We start from the raw sequence: 19,811 nt of genomic DNA, 5'->3' as shown, positions 1-19,811 counted from the left end.
CAAGCAGACTGTGCAAAGCAAAGTATGGGAAGCCTCATCTCTGTCAGCATGGGCAGAGAGAGGCTTCCATCCTGTTGCAGCATAGTCAGCAACAGCTATCACTTAGATCACTCTGGGTAACTCTGTAGTGCACATGCTTAAAGAAAAAACACAAAACCAAAAACAATCTCCCCCTCCTAAAAAAAACCTCCCACCCTCCCTCTTCATAAAACCCACCCCCAAAAATATTACTTGAGATCATTTATATGAATTATTAACCATCATGGACAAACATATTACTCTAGCTCTAGCTAGAAAAATAACACAAAAGGAGAAAAAAAAGGCTTTTCTCACATAAACTCTCTCCTTATGTTTAAAGAGAGTGACTGTGAATATATGAGGGTGAAAAAGGCTTGGGGACCTCTTTCAGGGAGCTAAAATACATTTTGCCACAGTAGAGCAGGATGCGAATCAAGAGAATGGGGCTGGGAGAGAGCGAGAAGGTCCAAATGTAACTCTGTTCAGCAAACTGTTACCAGACGCTACAGTGCAATGATGAGATTACACAAATACCAGAGAAAGAATGAGTTAGAGACAAATATGCAAAGAGGGGTGGAGAAGGAAAGTATATGTGCAAGTAAACTACTCTTCCATACAGCAATGCTTATTTTTCAGAGTGGATCAAGAGCAGAAGAATTTCTCAACACCTGCAGCTGACATTTGTAACACAACTGAAGAGCAATTCTCTGGACAGCTCTTCCTCATGCTGGTTGTATCATTTGAGACCTACAACAAGGTGCGGTGGCAATATGGAAATTTTCAGAAAAAATAATAAGAAAAAATAATAATAATTGTTTCTCTGTTCATGTTTTACCCTAGTTGTTACTGGGTTTGTGAACTAAGTATATTTAAGGCTACAGAGAAGTAGCCATCAATATTTAAGGCTACTTCCTTTTGGTAGGGTAGTTTCCCTGTGCTGGTCCAATAGTGTCAGCCATATGGACAAACCTCTGAGTGCATACAAACTGGGAACTGATAGAAGATCTCCCTTGAAATAATATTACTGCTGCTAGTCAGGATATGCCTCCAGCAGCCTCCAAACACTACATACTAGAGTAATGGACACACTGCTTGTACAGTGTACATATCAGACTAGATGCTAATTCATTTCCCTGTCAAATCCTGAAGCAAGATTATCAGATGCCTGGGATCTAAGCCTTCCTGACCAACCACATTATGGTAAGAGCAAAGAAAACCAAAACAAAATAAACATCCATCATAAAACTACTAAAAACATATACATTAGCATTGTATAAGAATGACACTTGTGCCACATTCCATGGGTTTTGGCTTCCTGCTGGCTCATGGGCACTGAGAACACTGAACTGAAAGCAGGCAGTGGCAGAAGCTAATAGCCACCAGGAACCCCAAGAAGGTTTCATTTTCAGACTGTTCCACTGGATTTTTTTTTTTTTATTGATGGCAACAACAAAGAACAACTTTTTGTGAGAGAGCTGCAAGTGGTGCCCAATGGAATGGCTGAACAGGTCAGATTTCTTTGTGATTTTCTCTCACACAGGGTACAAATAAATAAACAGTAACCAATGAATAAAACAAGTAACCTGATGGATCTAAGCTACTTGAATGTTTTTCATTGCTAAAAATGTGGAGGAATTGAGCATCTCTGCTCTGGAAGATACCCAAAGTACGTTTACTCATCAATCCCAGGCATCATTTTTAACTAGCAGCCAAAATGACGCTCCTGCACTCTACCATCGACTACTACACAGGGCAGAGGAAGCCGTCAGTCTAATACCTGCCTCCCTTGCACAAAGGTCACCGGTGCGGGGAACCAGCAGCAAGCTTTACCAAACACACCCACATTCTGGCTTTCCTTCAACAGTGTTGGACAAGAGCTCCCTGCCTCACAAGGCAGGCAGCAGCAAAGAAGAGTCCGTAAAAACACCCAAACTTGAAGACGAGGATCAGAAAGTCAGAGTCCTCACATCCGGCCGGCGGTGTGCAATGTCTCGCCCCCGAACCAGTGTTTGTTCAGTGCTCCCTGCAGACTGGATGTGGCCTGAAACAGGCGGGCGAAGCTCACCTCTGCCCAGTGTGGTTCCTGTTCACCTCTGCGTTTAAGGCCAAGTTGTGTAGGAAGAGAAAAAGCTGCCACCACACTTGATTTCTGTTCTGCTGATGCTGTAGAGAAGAACAGTTAAAGCAAGGTTATTTATATTTCTAGAATTGCAACATACCACTTCTCTTTTCCAATAACAACTCAGTTACACTTTTCAAGAGCAGACACTTTAATCCCATCAGCATAACAAGGGGGTGCAGAAAGGGATGAGGGGAGAGAGGGAAATGATAAGTTCTCCAGAAATAATTGTAGCTCTAACATTACAAAAAGAAAAGAGCAGACCCTTTATGCATTGTGCACAAGAGGATTAAACTTTTTTTTTGCTTGTAGGATTTCGCAGAGTTTAGCCAAGTGCTGTTTTTAATCAGATTGGCTTCTGAGCCTTTCAAAAGCCCCAGCTGCATGAACAAACAACCTTTTTTTTTTTTTTTTTTTAAAAAAAAAGCCCCCCTTCACCCCGAAAGTAAAAAAAAAAAAGAAAAAAATATAACTGGTGATCCATCTGTAAGTGATTTGACACCGTGAAGGTCAAAGGGTTAATCTTCAATTTAAACCACACTGCTGAGACAGCAAAACTCTGATTTCATCTAGTACAAGAAAACACATTCGTGCACACACACACTCCCCCACCCTCCCCCCACCACATTTTCCTTCCCAGCATCTCCAAGATAATACTGCCCTTTTTATAGCCACTTTTGACAGTAAGCCATAAATAATCAGCCTTGGAGCCCTTTCCTACTGACTGGAGCCAATTAAACCTTAAGCAAGAACATACTTGAAAACACACAAAAAACCAAAACCAAGAGGTTATTTCAGGTCCCATTGTCAAGGAAGAAACATGGGAGTTGAGTTTCAGGGGGACACCAGACTACATAATGCAGCTTTGGGACAGGGACACTGTTCCTCCTTTTGTTGTATGTAATCACCCCTGCAAAAGTGGCTCCGATTATACCCCCACCTTCCTGCTCTTTAATAGCATCTCATACAAACAGGTGGGTTTCTCTTTACATTGCCCAGTCTGGGATACTATTTCACCTCAATAACCGACCCTCTATTAGAAGTCAGTCTTCATTTTCTCATCCAGAATTCCATATTTGCTAAGCAGGCATGATCATTTCTGGAAAACAAAACAAACCAGCCCAAATCTCCGCCCTCCCTACCCCGCTCCCCAATCCCCAGCAGACAAGGAAACAGAAGACTGGCTTCCAACAACTTTGCCTCAGTACACAGGAGTTCATAAAAGAGCACTGAAGCACATTATATGAACAAGATGTTTCAACCCAGATTAGCCCAACAGGGCAGAACAACACAGTTGCAAGGCATTTTTTACATAATCACAAATAAGAGAGTTGCAACTGGAGTTGGTGTATTGGAGATGTGTCAATAGACAGCTCTTCAAAGCCCTCCCAGATAGCCACTAAATTACGTTGTATTCCAGTGTGAGTAGATCTGTGCCATTTGAATCACAAGCACACGCAAAACAGGCTTCCAGAAAACCTGTGTTCATCTCGCATCTTAGCAGTGGGTCATTATTCTTGCCATCAGGGCTTAACAAGATGAAGAAATGGATTTGGAAGAGTTCACACAGATCCCACCACACATTTCAAGACCACTGTGTTTGTAGTATAACCTGCAGGCAGTGGCTCTAGAGCCTGCTATTATTTATTTCAAAGTAACTAGTCCTGGGTTCAGTCCTTACTGACTGCACAGGCATTGCTAGGTTTACAGGTGAAAACAATCTTTTATAAACGGTCCTGTAGGGCTGGGTTAAAAAGCACTCAAAAAGCAAGATGGTTTTTGTTTTGTTACTCGCATCTCAGTTTGACCAGGTTTGCCCCTCCTCATGAAACTGCAGAGATTCTTCTCATCCTCCTCAATACAGCCACACTCCTAAAACTGCTCAAACATGCACATGGAATCACAACGTCCCCGTGACATCTAGATACCCATGTTTTTACCAAGCCATTACAGCTTAGGCAGATTCCTTAAACAGAGATCTTTGGGTAAGATGTCAACGAAGCAGCATGCAAGAACAAAGTGGTCTTCTGCAGTTTCCACAAGCAAGGAGCTATGCTAGGAGAGCACAGTGGAAAAACATACTGCAGAGGTTCTGAAGACAATCTGCTTTGTTAGATTATTTTATTCTACTGGCAGCCAAGAGAATAAAAAATTGTCTTATAGAGACTTAGTAAGAGAAATGCAAAAGGATGTTTAAAAATTGGTACACAAATCCTAAGCTTGAAATATATCTCAGCTTCACTGGTGGACCCTCTCTAATGGAAACTCTCATGGAATTTTATAAAGTGGGTTAATTTGGGGGCACACAAGAGGAGTGCTGATCTGGCATGTACAATTTTACTATTTCACACTATTGGATGATAAACACATACAAGAACCCCCATATTAATGTCCTTCTTCATGTAGGAGGCTGCTTTGTGCTTCTCACACCATAACAGGTTTCTAATTATTCTGTCTCCTCAAGTTTTATACATCACCTTGGGAGAAAAGGATTACCTGCTCTTTCCAGTGATAAGTAAAAGAGGCCATGTTCTGAAAAAAACAGTGGAAGGACTGAACTCATATGCCTCTTTTTTTTTTTTTTTAAGGGGGGAGCTTTTTGAGGAAGGTATTGAGTTTTGTTTTTATTTGGTAAATAAGAGTTCTAGAGCTGTACTTTAAGATGGGTTACAGGCCTGCAAGAGAATCAGTGGGATGAGAAAAACTCTAATGTATTTTAGTTTATATTCTATTGTGTTTACTTCCCTGCCTCTTGAAGTCACTTTTTGGTACAGCATTTTTGTCCTTTTCCAATTAAAAGTGTTTCCCATATTTGCCATATACACTCAAGGAGATTTCCATGCAAGAGCAGAATAGGAAATATTTTACCCTTGTTTCCCCTTGCTTATAAGAAGCATAACATCTCAAATAACTTTTTGAAGAGTGGTGATACCATTTTGTTTTGAAGTGAAAAAATAGAGCACTAGGTTGAGGGCAGCTTTCCAGGTTTTATTCCTAGACCTAGGAATTGCTTGTATTTCCCTAAGTCCATATTCAGCCAGCATTTTCTTCCATGGTGGTGTGGTCCCACACACACTTTCACTGGCCCACACACTGGAGCAGACCACTCACACTGTCCTCTCCCCACAGCAGTGCTGGAAAGTGAATTAGAGCAGCACAATGATCAAGGCCAGAAGTAATCTGAAAAAAAAAGTTGCCCTTACTTTTGAACACATCATCCTAATATATCCAATCCATGGCATCATCAAACTGATGCTTGTGCCAGGACAACAGAAACATGATGACCTGTGAAGAGGAGCAAAGTGGGACTACCTGCTTCAGCAGCAAGCCTAGCTAATAGGGTTTGGAGTTATAGCTCCACTTCTGGGCTGATCTGCTTTCTGTGGTACTAATTCAGCATGGGACAAAAGCCACAGAATGGGAATGGCAGATATTATTTGCAGTAAACAATTTATGGAAAGAACTAAAAAATGTCCTTTTCACAAGTTTCTGTGTCTTTTTCCCTAGATATGCCTCAGCCAAGACCCAAATTCTCAAATATTTCAAGACTGAGGGTTTTTTGGTGTGGTATAATTTAGCTGTCAGGAAGGACAGAAAATCCAGAAGAGTGATTCCATGAATTTTGTTGGGTTTTTTTTTTCAGATGTGATACATTTTGAAATATTTTTCTAAGATTCATAACTATTGCAACACTGGTGTATAATTACCCTAAGCTTTACCAGGCCAATTTGTCCATTATCAAAATAATTCAATCCTCAGGGTCACTACTGCACAAAAATACCAGGGATGAACATTTTGCCACCTCCATGGGAAGCACCAAAATAACCCTTCTGAGGCTCCCTTCCCAAGAAGGAAAGAAGCATCTTTTGCCCTCTATACTAACTGTAACTAAAGAAGAGTAGACTTGTGAATACAGTAAGTCAACACAAAGCTGGAAACACATAAAACCATTTCCTATTGCAGCTGCTGCTTTTTAAAGGGGATATCCTTAAGAGACTGTCTGTCTGAAGCGTTAGCATGAATGCTTCAATGAGTCACAGGGAAAGGCCATTTTACAGGAAAAGTGTCCTCTGCAGCAACAGTACATTAGTGAAGCCTCTTCCATGAACTGTGCTGAACCAAAAGCCAGACTACTTGTAAACAAACACAAAAAAAACATGCAAGACTTTTACTGGAAGCAAATGAAAGAGGAACATGACTGACCCGACACTTATTCCTTCCCTGTAATTAATTCCTAATACGTTTCACACTGTAAGCATACAGATATATATCTGGCAAATAACACCCCAGATGTCAAAACCTTTTTTACTCCTACCAAGCCCTTGCACGGGGTGATCATAGGGAAGATCAGGACAGGTAATGCACTTCAAAGAAAATGCTGTCCCTCTGACACAGCTCTTTGAATCCATGAGCATAAATGTTTAACAGATTAATAAGATTCATTTTTACTCTTGATGCATATGTGCCATTAACCCCTCTACTTTAAAAGTACATATGTTTGTCATACACAGATGTTGTATGTGGGTCTGTCTGGTACACCCTGTCTACCCTCTTGCTCTCATGGGCAGCTTCTGACTTTGTTTCACAGCTTCCAGAAAATTAAGAGTCATATTCTGATCCCATCTTAACTAGAAGAATTAATATGGCCCTAAACGGTGCTGTTAGAGAAAAAGAAGAAGAATGGCATATGTGTACATAGAAACATTATTCTTCCTTTAATGACTAATACAAGTATTACCAACAAGTTGTTGGGATTTTATTTATTCACTGAATACAGAAATACTTGCACACCGGGAGCAGTTGCTGACTCATCGCTGAAGGCTGTTTTGGCTGCCAGGTGGCTGGAGGCATATTGTGCTACCACAAAATATGCTTTAGCTCAGAAAGATTAGAAAGTCACAGTCCCCAAGGCAACAGAAGTTACAGAAGGTGTCCCCTACTGGAGAGAGAAATGCAGACCACTGGAAGTCAAATACAAATCTTTCCAGCTGTGATTCCTAATGACCAAAGTGTAATGCATGTGTAAAAGCAGCAGAGAAAAAAAGGAGGCAGTAACAGAGGAAAAAAATGACAGAGGAGCTCAGAGACATGCTTTCTCGTGGTGACACAACAAAGTGGATGAGAGATCTTCCTTGGGAAACTCCATCCTTCTGGCTTGCAATGACTCTTACACGGGACTAAGCCTGTGGTAGAAGGAGGCATCATCTCAAATACTGCTTCCTATCTCATGAGCCTCCATCAGGCTTTGCGACAAGATAAGCAACACGTGTGTTTATGGAGAGAGGATATACAGTACTGGGCAGAGCCGAAGGGATGCGGGGTGCAGGGACCCCCAAACCCCAAGTATGGGCTGCCCAGCCCAAGCATGGGAGAGGGCAGGGACTGAGGCGCTGGATCTGAGCAGCAAACAGCGACGGCTGTTGCCCCAAACCTGCTGCCGGCGCAGCTGCGCAGGTGAGCCCTTTCTCAACTTTCTCGCAGCTCAAAAACAAACACGCAGCCACTCGCGCCTTCCTCTCCAGCGCAGGCAGGAAGGGGAAGCAGACAGCCGCCATGGCAACAGCCAGCTGACGGCAACCTGGGAAGGGCAACCACCGGCCACCGCGTTCCCAGGCCCCCGGCCTTCCCCTCCTTCCCCATCCCGAGGGGCACGCTGGCTTATTTTCCAAAAATACAGTAAATAACGATCCTGTATTTCCACAGAGCCGCACCTGATACCACTCTGTACCTGTGGCACGGGGTCCGGCACGGTTCGCCCCCATGCTCTGGGTGTGTGCGTGAGGGTGCAGGAAGAGATGCCCAGGAGAGGACATCCCACACCGCTCAGCCACGGCCGGCAGCTGCAAGAGTTTTTGACTCTTTTAAGAGTTTATTGACTGAACCTGCGTGTGATAGGGCAGAGCTGTTCCACAGCTCCCGGTGTTCACCGCCTGCCCTGCGCGGGCCGCGGGACCCGCTGACCTGTGTTTGGCATCCGTCCCTTCGCCAGCAGAAAGGAGGTGCTCCCAAAACTGCTCAGTGCTGCGGAGACCCCCCCTAGTGATTAAAGTCTGCCTCGGGGTTTGCTTAAAATAACACTTTAAAAGTTTTTACAGGAAAAATATCCTGGCGCGGGGGGGAAGGGGTGGGCGCGGGGCCGCCCGGCTGCGCGAGGAGGCGGCGGGAGGGCAGGTGCAGGGCTGGAGCCTGCGGGCAGCGCAGCCTCTCGTCAGCAGCGCCGATGACTCAGAGGCTAAATTTAGCGAGCGATATAAACACAGCCGCCGAGCGCAAACACGGCCCGGCCGGGCCCTCGCACGCACCGCCTGCTCCTCCTCACCCGCCGGCCGGGTCCGCCGGCCCTCGGGGGGCTCCAGCCCCGTTGCCTCCTCAGGCCTGCCTCCCATCAGGGAAAACCTAACTGGGGTTAACAGGAGTTGCCTCACTGCTTGTTTTTGGATCACTATTTTTTCTGCCGTGGTCCGGTCCTGGGAAGGATTCCTTTTCGATTGGCGAGGTAGCTACTGAGGAGAAACAAACAAACAAGCAAAAAAAAAAAACCACCAGCATCCAAACGGAGATTATGAAAGGCTGGCAGGACATTCTTCCTCAGTGGCTTGAAACAAAGGAGGACTCTGCATTTGGGCACTTGCTTTCCTGCCTTTCCACCATAAAATTTAATTGAGTAAAATACAAACATGTACACTCCTCACCATAAATAATCAGTCCAAACATCTCATCATCCCCCTCAGAGATGGCACTATCTTAATAAGATCAACCAACCGAGGTGGAGGACTGGAGGCAGAACAACTGGGTTCCTATCAGCAATTCTTGCACAATCTCAGTCAAGTTATAACCTGCATTTTCTACTCTCCCACAGTAAAAAAGAAGTGGGGTGTTACCCTAATTATTTCTTAATTGAAAAATAATTTCTCAGCTGTCACACTGCTACAAGCAGAAAGCACATTACCACTGTCACAGTGCTGCAAGAGCTGAGGAAGTCTAGAACCTGTGGAGACTGAAGGGGTTGTACAGGAGAGACAGCAGCACTGAACACTGATGTTAGAAACACTGCAGAACACTTCACTTGTACTGTCCCAAAGAACTGTTTTGTGCTCTTTATTGTGAGCAATCTTGGTCTTTTGAGGTTGTGGCACCACTGCCTCAAGACAGTCCTGTGTCCAGCAGGGTGAAGGATTCATGGCACCCAGTTGCACAGCGCTTGCATGGCTTTCCTGCCACCCAGCTCCCTTATCCTTTGCCCACTTCCTCTACCAGAGCTAGGCAGGAAGTTTTGCTTTTTAACATCATCCCCTATTTTAAGCAGGAACATACACAGAATATATTTAAATCTTTTGTCAGCTGAAAGCATAGAGAAGGCTTGATTAGGATGATGTAGAAGTTTTTTGGTTTTTATTAAACTGATATACAATGGTTCTATGGGACATGCATCAAGAGCTTGTATGGCCCAGCCTCCAGCAGCAGCCTTACACGGCTGCCTGAGGAAAAGCTGGGAGCAAGTACATGCAATAGCTTCCACTAGTACTCTCTTTCAGCATCTAACTAGTTTGAGCTTAGGACTTCCTGAGTCAGATCTGGTTTCTGTTTATTTAATGTCTGCTTCAATGGCCATAAACTTGTCTCAATTCCCCTTGAACCCAGATAAAGCACTGGGATGCACAATATGCCTTGACAAGGAGCTCCACAGCTTTCACCTGTTGCATGAAAAATGACCTCATTTACTTTGACCTGGCTCCTACTAGTTTGACTTAATTTTGCCTAGTTCTTTTACTGGGAGAAATTGGCCTATTCATCTCCTTCATGTCACTTTATGTTTTATGTTTATTCTGTTTAATATTGCTTCCCTCTTGGTTTGTATGTTTTTTGTATATTTTAGCAGTCCTAGACCATTTTTTTATATGGAAGTTCCATTGTTCTTCTTGCCCTTCTCTGAACCTTTTCCAGCTCTGCTGCATCATTTTTGGATGAAGAAAACCAGAATTTCATGTAATATTCAAAATATAGTAGAAACATGGATTTATACAGCGGCATAATTATGTTCTTGTTCTCAGTTTTTCTTTTCTTAACATACCCAAGAATACCATTTCAGATTAGATGTTAAATGGTCCAGCAAGTTTCTGTTAACCTAAATGTCAAGTAATCAGCTCCACAGGCAGCAGGATTTCAAAACAGATGCTAGGCAAGGGGCAGCAGGTTGTTGTTGTGTCATTTTTATGCATGGAGAAGGTACACTTCCAAGCCCACCTCTTCCTTGTCATTTGTCAAAATGAAAAAAAAAAAAAAAATACAAGAAAATCTAATAACATTAAGCAAAAAATATATCTCCACTTCCTCATATCAAATTTATGACTGCACTGACCATAAGAATGGCCCCCTCCTTTCCTCAAGCCTAGGATTCTAGTTCCATAGCCCTGAAAGAACTTTGTTTTACATCTCAGTCTTCCTACCCAACCAAGCCCCTACCCTTTAAACTGGGCTCACTCACTTCTGCAGTTCTCTCCCTCACCATGCTCATGCATCCTCAGCTGGAGATTCAAGTCCTGCACCGATGGGCAATGAGCAGAAAGCAGAGCTGAAGAGGTGACCCACTGCTGTGCACAGCAGCAGCAAGCACCAGCCAGCAGGGAAGATCCTGAAACATACTGACCTACTCAGGAAACAAATGAACAAAAACACGTACCCCAAGTCTCAAAGATACTGTAGGTACAAGTGAAGTATGGTGCTACAGGCTTAGCTGCAGGACAGTCTGAGTCTTTGCATTACATTATTAGGAAGCTTTTCTGAACATTTTTCCTAAAATATAAAGTCATCATAAAGAACAAATTCCTGCAAACAATTCCAGTGTAAAAAAAGCAACTGTTAAAATGCCCCAAACGTCCTTAGTAATGAAAAAACCCTGGTGGAGTTTGGGATAAATGATGCACATGTAGTGCTGTGCACCCATTCTCTCATGCCGTTAAGTTTCCGACAAGTGACATGGGCTCCTTGTTGCATAAGTAGAAGTGTCTCAGAGGAGGCCTTGATAACTCTCATGAGAGACAGAAAGGAAAAGTATGCAAAACATAACACATTTTCACTTTCAAAGGAAAATAACATTTCCTCCTGGACATTTTCAGTGTCATTAGCTTGAGGCAAACAGGTACATGCCTAGCTGTCTGCCCACAGCCAGTGTGGATGCAGGCATTTGTGTTCCATGGGCTGCTGAACCCTGTTGCAGTGATGGTAAGACTTACTTGCTGAACCAGCTGGGGAATTTAGAGAAACTAAGTTTTCTGTAGCTAGATCCACAGAGGCTTTTTGAGCATGGTCAGCATATCTAAATCAACTGCAGGATTCCTGATGTGTTGGAAAGGGACTTTGTTGTTGTTTGTAATGCACTTATTTACTCAAGAAAGCTCAGCTCTGATTCAGCATCTGGTTCTCATTGAGGCTTAGCTTTTTTTAAACTGAGCTTTCCAGATTGGTTGACTGAAGCACAAGGAGGTCAAGAGACTTGTCTGAGGTCATACAGCAAGCCAGTGGCTCTGCTTGGACCTGAGCCCAGAACTGTTCAAGGCTACCACTCCTTGGCTCTTAAAGAGACAATTTTATCCCCTGTGAAGTGATCTTATCTCCATGAAGAAGAGATGCAATAAAAGCAGTCCCCTCAAAGCTGCAGCCTGCTTAAAAAGAGTTATTTTATTTGGAAGAAGCTGTAGCATTCCAGTGTCTCATTGAAGCCTGTCAAACTGAAGGGGTGTGACATTGATACACAGTGTCATTCACCCCACCCCTATATAACCCTGTGCTCCTCTGAGGCGGCTTTACACTGCTGCCACCGCCATCCCTGATTGTGTACTCACATCCCATCTAGCAACCCCTCATGTCATGATATCCACTGTCCATTTAGCACAGGTCGAAGCTCCTCCTCAGGGCAAGGAAACTCAAGCGCACTCAGGACCTGAAGCTGAGCCCAAGCACTTGTTGCCACAGCCTGGACATGTCGGGTGTGGGAAGTACAACGCAGCCAACCAACCGGCACATCCCCTAAGCTCAGCTCCATTCTCCATAACCTCAGAGCACACTCTTGAAGCTCAGCTGCAGGCTGGGCTACAGCAGCAGTTCACAGATGCCATGGCAAAGGCACACTCGCTTCAAACCAAGGAGAAGGTACCAGGTACTGCTTCTCTTGCAGAAAGCATGACTTGGTTCTACCTTTGTTTTCCAGGGGCAGGGTGAAAAAAATACAACAGAGGGAAGTTTGCCAGAAGCTACACAGCCTCAATCAGGTAAGGGGCAGTAAAGAACTCAAGAAAACTTAGATGGGTCACACATGTCATTCTGAAGAGCCCTTGCAAACTAGATCAACCTGTAGCAGGCTCTGCTACTTAGGAACACAGAGCGTTGCTCAAGTCCTTTCAAGAAATTCGCCATCTTAAGGAGATGAAAGACACAGAGTTCTAGGGAATGTTGTTATTGCTCTAGCACTGTTCTAAGGATGAAATAGCCAGGTTTTAAATTACTGTTTTCTGTTTAACATATTAATAGGAAATGAAATCCTGAAAGTGGTGTTCATGCCAAAAGCAAGCATAGGTGCAGCCAACTTTCTTATTCTTACTAGATGCATACCCAAAAATCTTTTGTATAGCCAAGAACCACAGAATAAATACCATTTAGCTCCAGAAGCCCAGAGAAGAGATAACAGTGACTCTCCTGGGTTCCCAGTGTGGGATGGGGTTAGACCATGCATGCAGCTGAGTCCAATGACAACGCAGTGATGTCAGCCTCAGCAGCTATTGCCTGCTCAGTTTCTCTCTCAGCCAGGGATGTACATTAACCAGCAGCCTTTGTGTCAACACAGCCTTGCTGCTGCAGCAGCAGAATGGGGGCCACACCTGAACTGCTGCAGAGTCTCACAGATCAAGAGCCATGAGAAGGCAGCTCTTGAGCTAGCTGGATGCACCATTCCAATGCTAAAAGCCTCTCCTAACTTCCACTGAAAGAAGACACACATTTTCTTTTCACGGGTTCACAGATAAATGTTTTGTAGGCTCTGAAAACAGGCATAGCTTGTTGAAAACCAAGCTTGCTCTCTCTCAGGACTTCACAAGACCACACTGGTGTGACTAACTTTGTGGTATTCTAAATCTGATTCAAGACACCACTCTGGAAAGTCGGTTTTGACCAAATGTTTGAGACAAGCTGGAATGGGGCTTCCAAATCAGGGATTAGTTTCACAGCAAGATAAACGACAGCCCAGTTTTCCATGTCTCAGAGACTGCCCCTTCCAAACCACAGCACATTGTGAACTACTCACGTGTCTCCAGGGGCAGACCGCCTGCTTCTTCAGCAACGGGCTGGGCAGTCATTGCACATAGGACAGAGGGGTTTCTCCACAGGGGATTCATGCCAAAAGCCAAAGGAAATCCTCCATGCAGGACTGGGAGGGAAGGGATTGGGCATGACAACAAAACACTCCACAGGGAACGGTGCTTTGGACACCAATATGTGGCTCAATACTCAGTTTCCCTGACAAACAAGAAAGAATCCCTTAGCAGATCCAAATGCCAAGGCCTATCCCAGGGTCAGGCTGTGGATAACCACTGGCTGAACTACTCTGTCCTCGGGTTAAGTTTTCGAGTTGGTTTGGTTTTTGGTATTTTTTTCCCCGTTTTGTTTTCAAATTTAAATGGCTGAAGGCCCCCGCTGCCGTCCCCTTTACAACTTGTTGCTGTTCCAGTTCAAACAAAGAACGCAGAGCCCCTCCTCTGGCGGGCCCCGGGGGCTGGGCCGGGCCGCGCCGCCCAGCGCAGCCGGACGCCTTTGTTTACTACGGCTGCACACGCCGGGCTGGCCGCCGGCCGCGGCTGCGGGGCCGGCCGGGCACCGGGAGCCCCGGCCGGGCACCGGGAGCCCCGGCCGGGCACCGGGAGCCCGACCCCGGCTGCCGTAGCGGGGCCAGGGCGGGTGGGCGCTCCTGGACGCGTTTCCAAGGCACGGGCATCAGATAGGGACACTCCCCCGAGATGAAACGGGTCAAGTTACAACCAGTTCCACCAGTTCAGAGCAGGGCTCCTCTGCCAAGTTGGTTAAACCTTCCCTTTCCTGTGAGACAGCCTGGCGAGAGAGCGGGGCCTGCAGCTAACGCTGGCAAAAAGGCACCACCGGGGAAAACCCCATTCAACCACAAACAACACATGTTAAAAGTCTCGTGGTAGCTCTTTATTCCTGCGCTTTGCTAAATGACATTCATAGCCCCATCTACATTTCTACAGGCTAATCTTCCTTTTCCTTCGTTAATTCTCCACCTGTTAGGAGATGAGGAGTCCCAGAATTTCCTCATCTCTCAGATGACACAGAGAGGACCAAGCCTTTGCTCAGCCACAAGCCACGCTCTCTGACCAGGACAGAGATCCTCACTTACCTTTGAGAAGGGCTGCAAACGATCCCGCAGTTAACAGAGCACAAACTCACTTGGAGTAACATAAACTTTCTGTCCCTTTCTGAAGTCAGCAAAATTTCTTAATATACAAGCAGATACACCCCTCTTGGGCTGGCATGGAAGTGGCAAACTGCTGCCTGCTGCCAAGCCTCTGCCACCTCTGACCATCTCTGTATGGGCTAAGATCTCCCATTTTATCTCTACTCAAAGGGGAAGGAGAGCAAGGAAGAAAGAATCAAGGGTTCTGGGGGTGATGGTTATTTTGTTTCTTTGAACAGCAGTGTTTGGGTTTTTGGTTTTTTTTTTAAGAAAACAAAATCAAGAATCTGGAGTGTGGTTTTCAGACCTGATGGCATCTTACAGCTGTCTTTTTGTTGTGAGGAAGTTAGTCACAAGTCTGAGACACTAGCTAGGACTGTCTGACTAGTAGCTGCTAGCGAGTCTAGTATGATGTAAATATACTTTACAACATTACATAGAACTACCGTTAGACAACAAGGAGTGTCAGAACAGACTCCAGGCTTGTTATTTCCAAGACGAGGAGCTGACATAAGCCACTAATGGCTACATGTTCCACAGAACAGAAGGTGTTGGCGGTGAGGAGGCTGGAGAAGAAGAGTAAAAGCTGTAATAAAAACCATGAGGAAGATCCCTGGGAAAAGCCTCGATCCCCACTGCTGGTGAACTGAAAGAGCTGGAATAGCAGCAGCTAACACAGAAGAGTTCCCTTCCCGGGCAGTAAACACAATCCCTCACAGTCTCTTCCCTCCACCTGCCAATCCTTAGGAAGAGCGACCAATCTAGCATAAACAAAATCCATCAGGATACTCCTGCCATTTTATCGCTGTTGGCAGTCTGTTGTCTTAACCAACAGCTCACTTAGCTGATGCCTGGAGCCACTCTTCAGAGTAACACTCTTGGGCAGGTAAACCCCCACCTTCCCCTCCAGAGACACCCTACCCTCTGTATGTGGAGCCGGTGGAACTGGTCGGCAATGCACTGCAACTTCCGTGCAATCTGCACCTCAGCACGTGCTTCCCGCTGGCCTTCCTGAGGTTCCTCTTGGAGGTGCGGATCCAGCACAAAGCCAGCTGGAGGGACATGTAAACGGTAACCAGCACTCCCTACAAAACAGATCAGAAGAGTGATTCTTCCAGTGCAAAGATTAGCTTTTCTACTCAGTACACCTCATGGAGGAAAGAGCTGCACATAATCCTAAATTTTTGACTTTGAAGTCTAGTTCCTGAAGCCCACAATGACCGTGTACTGTAACACAGTGCAGTAAAACATTTGCCCAATTTCAAATAAACTTATATCGATTAAGCAGAGCATTGTGCTGATTCCCATAGTCAAATGAGTGGCAAGATCTTAAAATTGATTCCTTTTGCTTGTTTATAGTTCAGCCAAGTGCTGTGATTTGGGGGTTTTTAATGACAGTTTTGCAATTTTACAGGATATCTCCCTCAAGTTGTCTCCCCTTAAAGGTAGCAGTATCTTTTCTGTCAGTCTTTTCTCAGTTTTCTGGCATTTGGTGATATTAGTGATTGGAATTAAAGCTGAATTGGATACACAAATCTGAGTGGTGACCCATCAATTACTAATAAAATACGGGATGGACATGCTACTTAATCAGCAACTTTAACTCTAGCAAAGAGCCTAAAAGCTGTAACTTTTTGCATTTTCTTCTCTCCACTGAAAACTTCTAGGAGTTTCCACTTCCTACGTGGATGAGACGCACCATTGGTAGTTAAAAAATGTAGGCAAATTGTAGGATATGAAGTAAGGTGAACATTTAAACATCTAGCAGTAAAATCAAATGTGATAGAATAAAGCCAAAAAGAGAGAGAGGGAATATCAAAGACAGCAGAAGCAATGAGCAAGTGTCTGGTTCCTGCAGTGAACAAGCAAGGGTAAGAAAATACAAGTTGTCTTTCTTGAGGGAGTAGGACTAAAGCAAAATTTCAGTCCTTTAATAAAACACCCTAATGAAAGAGACCTTGCTTGTTTGGGGATGTGCTAAAGGGACAGTTTCCTTGCTGCAAAGCTAGTGACTCTGGAGTGCTCTTACCATAGAAGAGTCTCCGTGGCTCTTCAGTGACTCCACAAGGCAACATAACATCCTGACTGGAAGAGGATGGGCTGAGTGTTTGAGTTGCCTTGTCCTGCTGCTCAGGATGCCTGATACCGGGACCACAGCAGTGTGTGAGGGGGAATAGTTGAAACCTCCCCAGAAGGCAGCTGTAGGACTGGTTCTGTGTGAAAAAGCCAGTTGCAGTCATCTCACCAGGCTGACCTGCAAGTCCAAAGTCATCAGAGTGAAACACGTCATCGTCCAGCCCATCCAGGCTAGAATAGTCCTCTTCCAGGTAGCTGGGGCGATCCATTGCTCCTGCAATAAAGGGACATTTGAGGAAACAGCTAAGACACAACAAGAATGTTGTCCAGGAGAGAACGCCTTCTGCTCCAACAATAAAACACAGCTGATTTTACCACACCTTCCCTCTTCCCCACTTCCCATTGCTGCCCATCTGCATGGATGGGAGAGGTGAGTGACCTGTGGTGAAGGTCAAGGCTTGGCAGAAAGTCCTCAAGTGCTGGGCCAGAGAGAAAGTTCACATGTGTGTAAGTCCACCCATAGCTCCAATTCCACAACTGCTCACAATTAGATAGCAAATCCCCAACCTCAGCACACAGAAACAGAAAAGATGTTTTAAAAAGCAACCCAAATCCTTCCAATAGCCCCATGGCCAGTCAGTTTCTTTGGGGTCTGCTTTGCTTTGGCCTGCCATATTTGGACTTTATGGTGTATCCCATTTACTTTTTCCTACCTCTTGCTTATTGATGAAGAAAAGCTCTTGTAATCACAAGGCTGCAAGGCCAGATTTTTAAGAAACCCCAGTGGCTGCAAAACTTAGGAGCTGTCAAAGCCACTTCTGTGAAGCTCTCCATTACTTCTCCCTATGAGGGCCAGCTTTCCTTTCAACTTCTCATTTCTCCCCTCAGCTCTACTTAAGATGTGTCCCAAACTTGGCAATGTAGTCACTTCCTTACCCCTTTTACCCTCAAGCCTACATGCACTGTCAGTGCAATAATTCATCCTACTACTAAAGAAAAACAGGGCTGGTGTCAGCGTTTAAAGCAGGATTTTGGTAGTTGCCACAGTAAACACTCCTGAGCTCTGTTGCAGCACAAAGCTGGACAAAGATGGTGGAGAGGAAAAATCCCCAAACAACCTAAATCACTATTTCAGAGCTCTTTGTAAACATAAAGCAATTAGAAGTAGTATTACCAAAAATGCCACAAGTCCCTTTACTGTTACCTGTGCTTCTAACCCAATTAGAAGACAGACTCCTAAGAGATCCATCTCCAGGATTTCCACCCAGTTCCAAACAAGGCAGTGAAATTCAACTCTTCATGTCTCTTCCTTTGCTCTGGTTTGCGAAGCATTTAACAGAATGGAAGACTAGCAAGAGGAATTTCAGGCCTGAAGGAGACATTAATAATAATTTTATAAGGATGTGCTCAGAGCTGCCCTTGGTGCTCCCATCTCCCCCCAGGTGAGCAGCACTCAGGACACCAGCACGCTAGAGACAACAGGACCGAGCAGTGCCAGAACTGTTTGTGCAGGGCTCTGGCTTGGGCACACTATGGCTATTTAAGTTGCTGCATCTCAGCAATTCACACAACTGAGCCACAACTTCCAAATAAGTTTCTGCAGAGCAGAACAGGTACCAGGCCCAGAGCTGGATGCAGCTCTGCTAGACGGCAACAGTGGCAGAGCACTCCTAGTATTCTCATCCATGGCTTAAAGTAGCACACTGAAAGGAGTTACGGGCCCCAAGAGGCAGGCATGGATGATCTCCTTGCCAGCTCTTCTGCTGGATCACAGTCACCTGACAGAGAGGCAGGCGGGAATGTATTTTGTCTTTGCAGGAAAGTTTGCCAGATCTCATCTGTCAGCCTCACTGGGACGTGGGCATTCCTCAAACAAAGTGCAGCAAAGGCACAGAGCAAACCCCGAACAAAAGAGGGTTTAAAGAGCAAGAAGTTTAACTCGACCTCCTGCAATACGGCCCGACCTTTTTGCAGAGCTCTTCAGAAATGCCGAAGAGAGAACACCGAGGCAGCGCGAAGGATAACTCGTCCTACAACTCGCTGGAACTCCTTCTGTAACCTCCAAACGCAGCTCACGCTGGGAGCCACAGACACCGGACAGCTCGGGCTCCGGGTCTCTACCCGACGACGGGCACACGGGCACGGCAGCCCGCGCGTCTCCGGTGCCGTGTCCTACCCACGGCGCTTCCTTCCACAAGCCAGCGGCCAGAGCCGCGGGCCGGGGCAGCCGCACGCTCGCGCTGACAGGCAGCGGGCCGCGAGCGGAGGGAGGGCTCAGCGCACACGTGCGTGCCAGCGTCCCAAAACAAAGCTGGCCGGCCTCGCTTCGCCACCGCCGGCCGCCTTTAACTCTTCCCCGCCCGGGCTCCAGCCCCGCAGATGTGTCCCAGGCCAAGAGGTTTAACGCGGCTCCTCCGGGCAGCGCCGTGGGAGGGGACACCCTAGCTCGGCGGGGCGGCCCGGAAGGGGCAGCGCTGGCTGTGGAATCAGCCATCGCCTACATCAGCAAATCATCTGCCTTCTCAGTGCCTACCGAGCTCATTCCTAGCCCGCACCCTCCCTCTTTCTTCCCGCTCCTCAGCAGCCGCGGGACTGCGGGCAGGACCGGCCGGGCGAGGGCTGCTCCGAGGCGAACCCCTTTCCCTGTCAGGATCGCACCCGGCCTCGGAACCGCCCTCACCGACGACCTGGCTCAGAGCGGCCGGCCCCCAGTGGCGAAGGCGCTTCCCGAGCACTCACCGAGAACCGGGACGGGCGTCCCTTGGGGACGGGGCGTCCCGGCAGAAGCCGCCGCCGCCGCCGCCTCCGCACCGCCAAACTGCGGCCGGCGCCGGCGGGCGCGCCGCGAACAGCTGACGGCAGCCCCGCCCCCGGCGCGCCCCGCCCCGCCCCCGCCCGCCAGCCAATGGGCGATGAGGGGCGGGGCCACCCCGCGCGGCAGGGGCAGGGGGCGCGCCCGGCCCGGCCCGGCCAGGCCCGTGGAGCGGCGGGGGCGGGGCGGGCCCTTTCCAGCCCGTTCCAGGTAGGAGCGGGGAGGAATCGATGCCTATCAGCCCTCAGCGGGACGCGCTGCTGGCACCACGGCCCGGAGCCGAGCTCAGAACAGTCCCACAGCTCGGCAGTCAGCCCCAGCCAGGG

At 46.6% G+C, this 19,811-nt stretch overlaps 1 protein-coding gene across 3 annotated transcripts; it reads right to left on the bottom strand.

The window, feature by feature from the left end:
• Positions 1-205: 205 nt before the first annotated feature.
• On the bottom strand, positions 206-19,517 carry BMF (Bcl2 modifying factor). Of its 3 annotated transcripts, none has more exons than XM_069017670.1 (5): positions 19,413-19,517; positions 17,878-18,042; positions 16,627-16,947; positions 15,519-15,682; positions 206-2,181 (listed from the first exon to the last, which is right to left on the bottom strand). In XM_069017670.1, exons 3-5 carry the CDS (start codon positions 16,940-16,942, stop codon positions 2,080-2,082), a joined length of 582 nt encoding a protein of 193 aa, XP_068873771.1. In that variant the 5' UTR covers positions 16,943-16,947; positions 17,878-18,042; positions 19,413-19,517; the 3' UTR covers positions 206-2,079. The 3 variants fall into 3 exon arrangements, with proteins under 3 accessions (XP_068873771.1, XP_068873773.1, XP_068873772.1); XM_069017672.1 differs by having other exon boundaries at positions 16,852-16,947; XM_069017671.1 differs by lacking the exon at positions 17,878-18,042.
• Between the last annotated feature and the right edge of the window lie 294 nt (positions 19,518-19,811).

This window comes from Aphelocoma coerulescens, chromosome 5, assembly GCF_041296385.1.
Source record: "Aphelocoma coerulescens isolate FSJ_1873_10779 chromosome 5, UR_Acoe_1.0, whole genome shotgun sequence".
NCBI lineage: Eukaryota > Metazoa > Chordata > Aves > Passeriformes > Corvidae > Aphelocoma > Aphelocoma coerulescens.
This window is presented reverse-complemented; position numbering and strand designations above follow the sequence as displayed.

What these genes read in the sequence shown, in the direction of transcription:
- BMF (XM_069017670.1), bottom strand. Translation starts at nt 16,942, where the DNA reads ATGGATCGCCCCAGCTACCTGGAAGAGGACTATTCTAGCCTGGATGGG. An exon ending in GCCACGGAGACTCTTCTATG is followed by an intron (nt 15,683 to 16,626) that starts GTAAGAGCACTC and finishes TCTGTTTTGTAG; the next exon opens with GGAGTGCTGGTTACCGTTTA. An exon ending in ACCGGCTCCACATACAGAGG is followed by an intron (nt 2,182 to 15,518) that starts GTAGGGTGTCTC and finishes TCTTCTCTACAG; the next exon opens with CATCAGCAGAACAGAAATCA.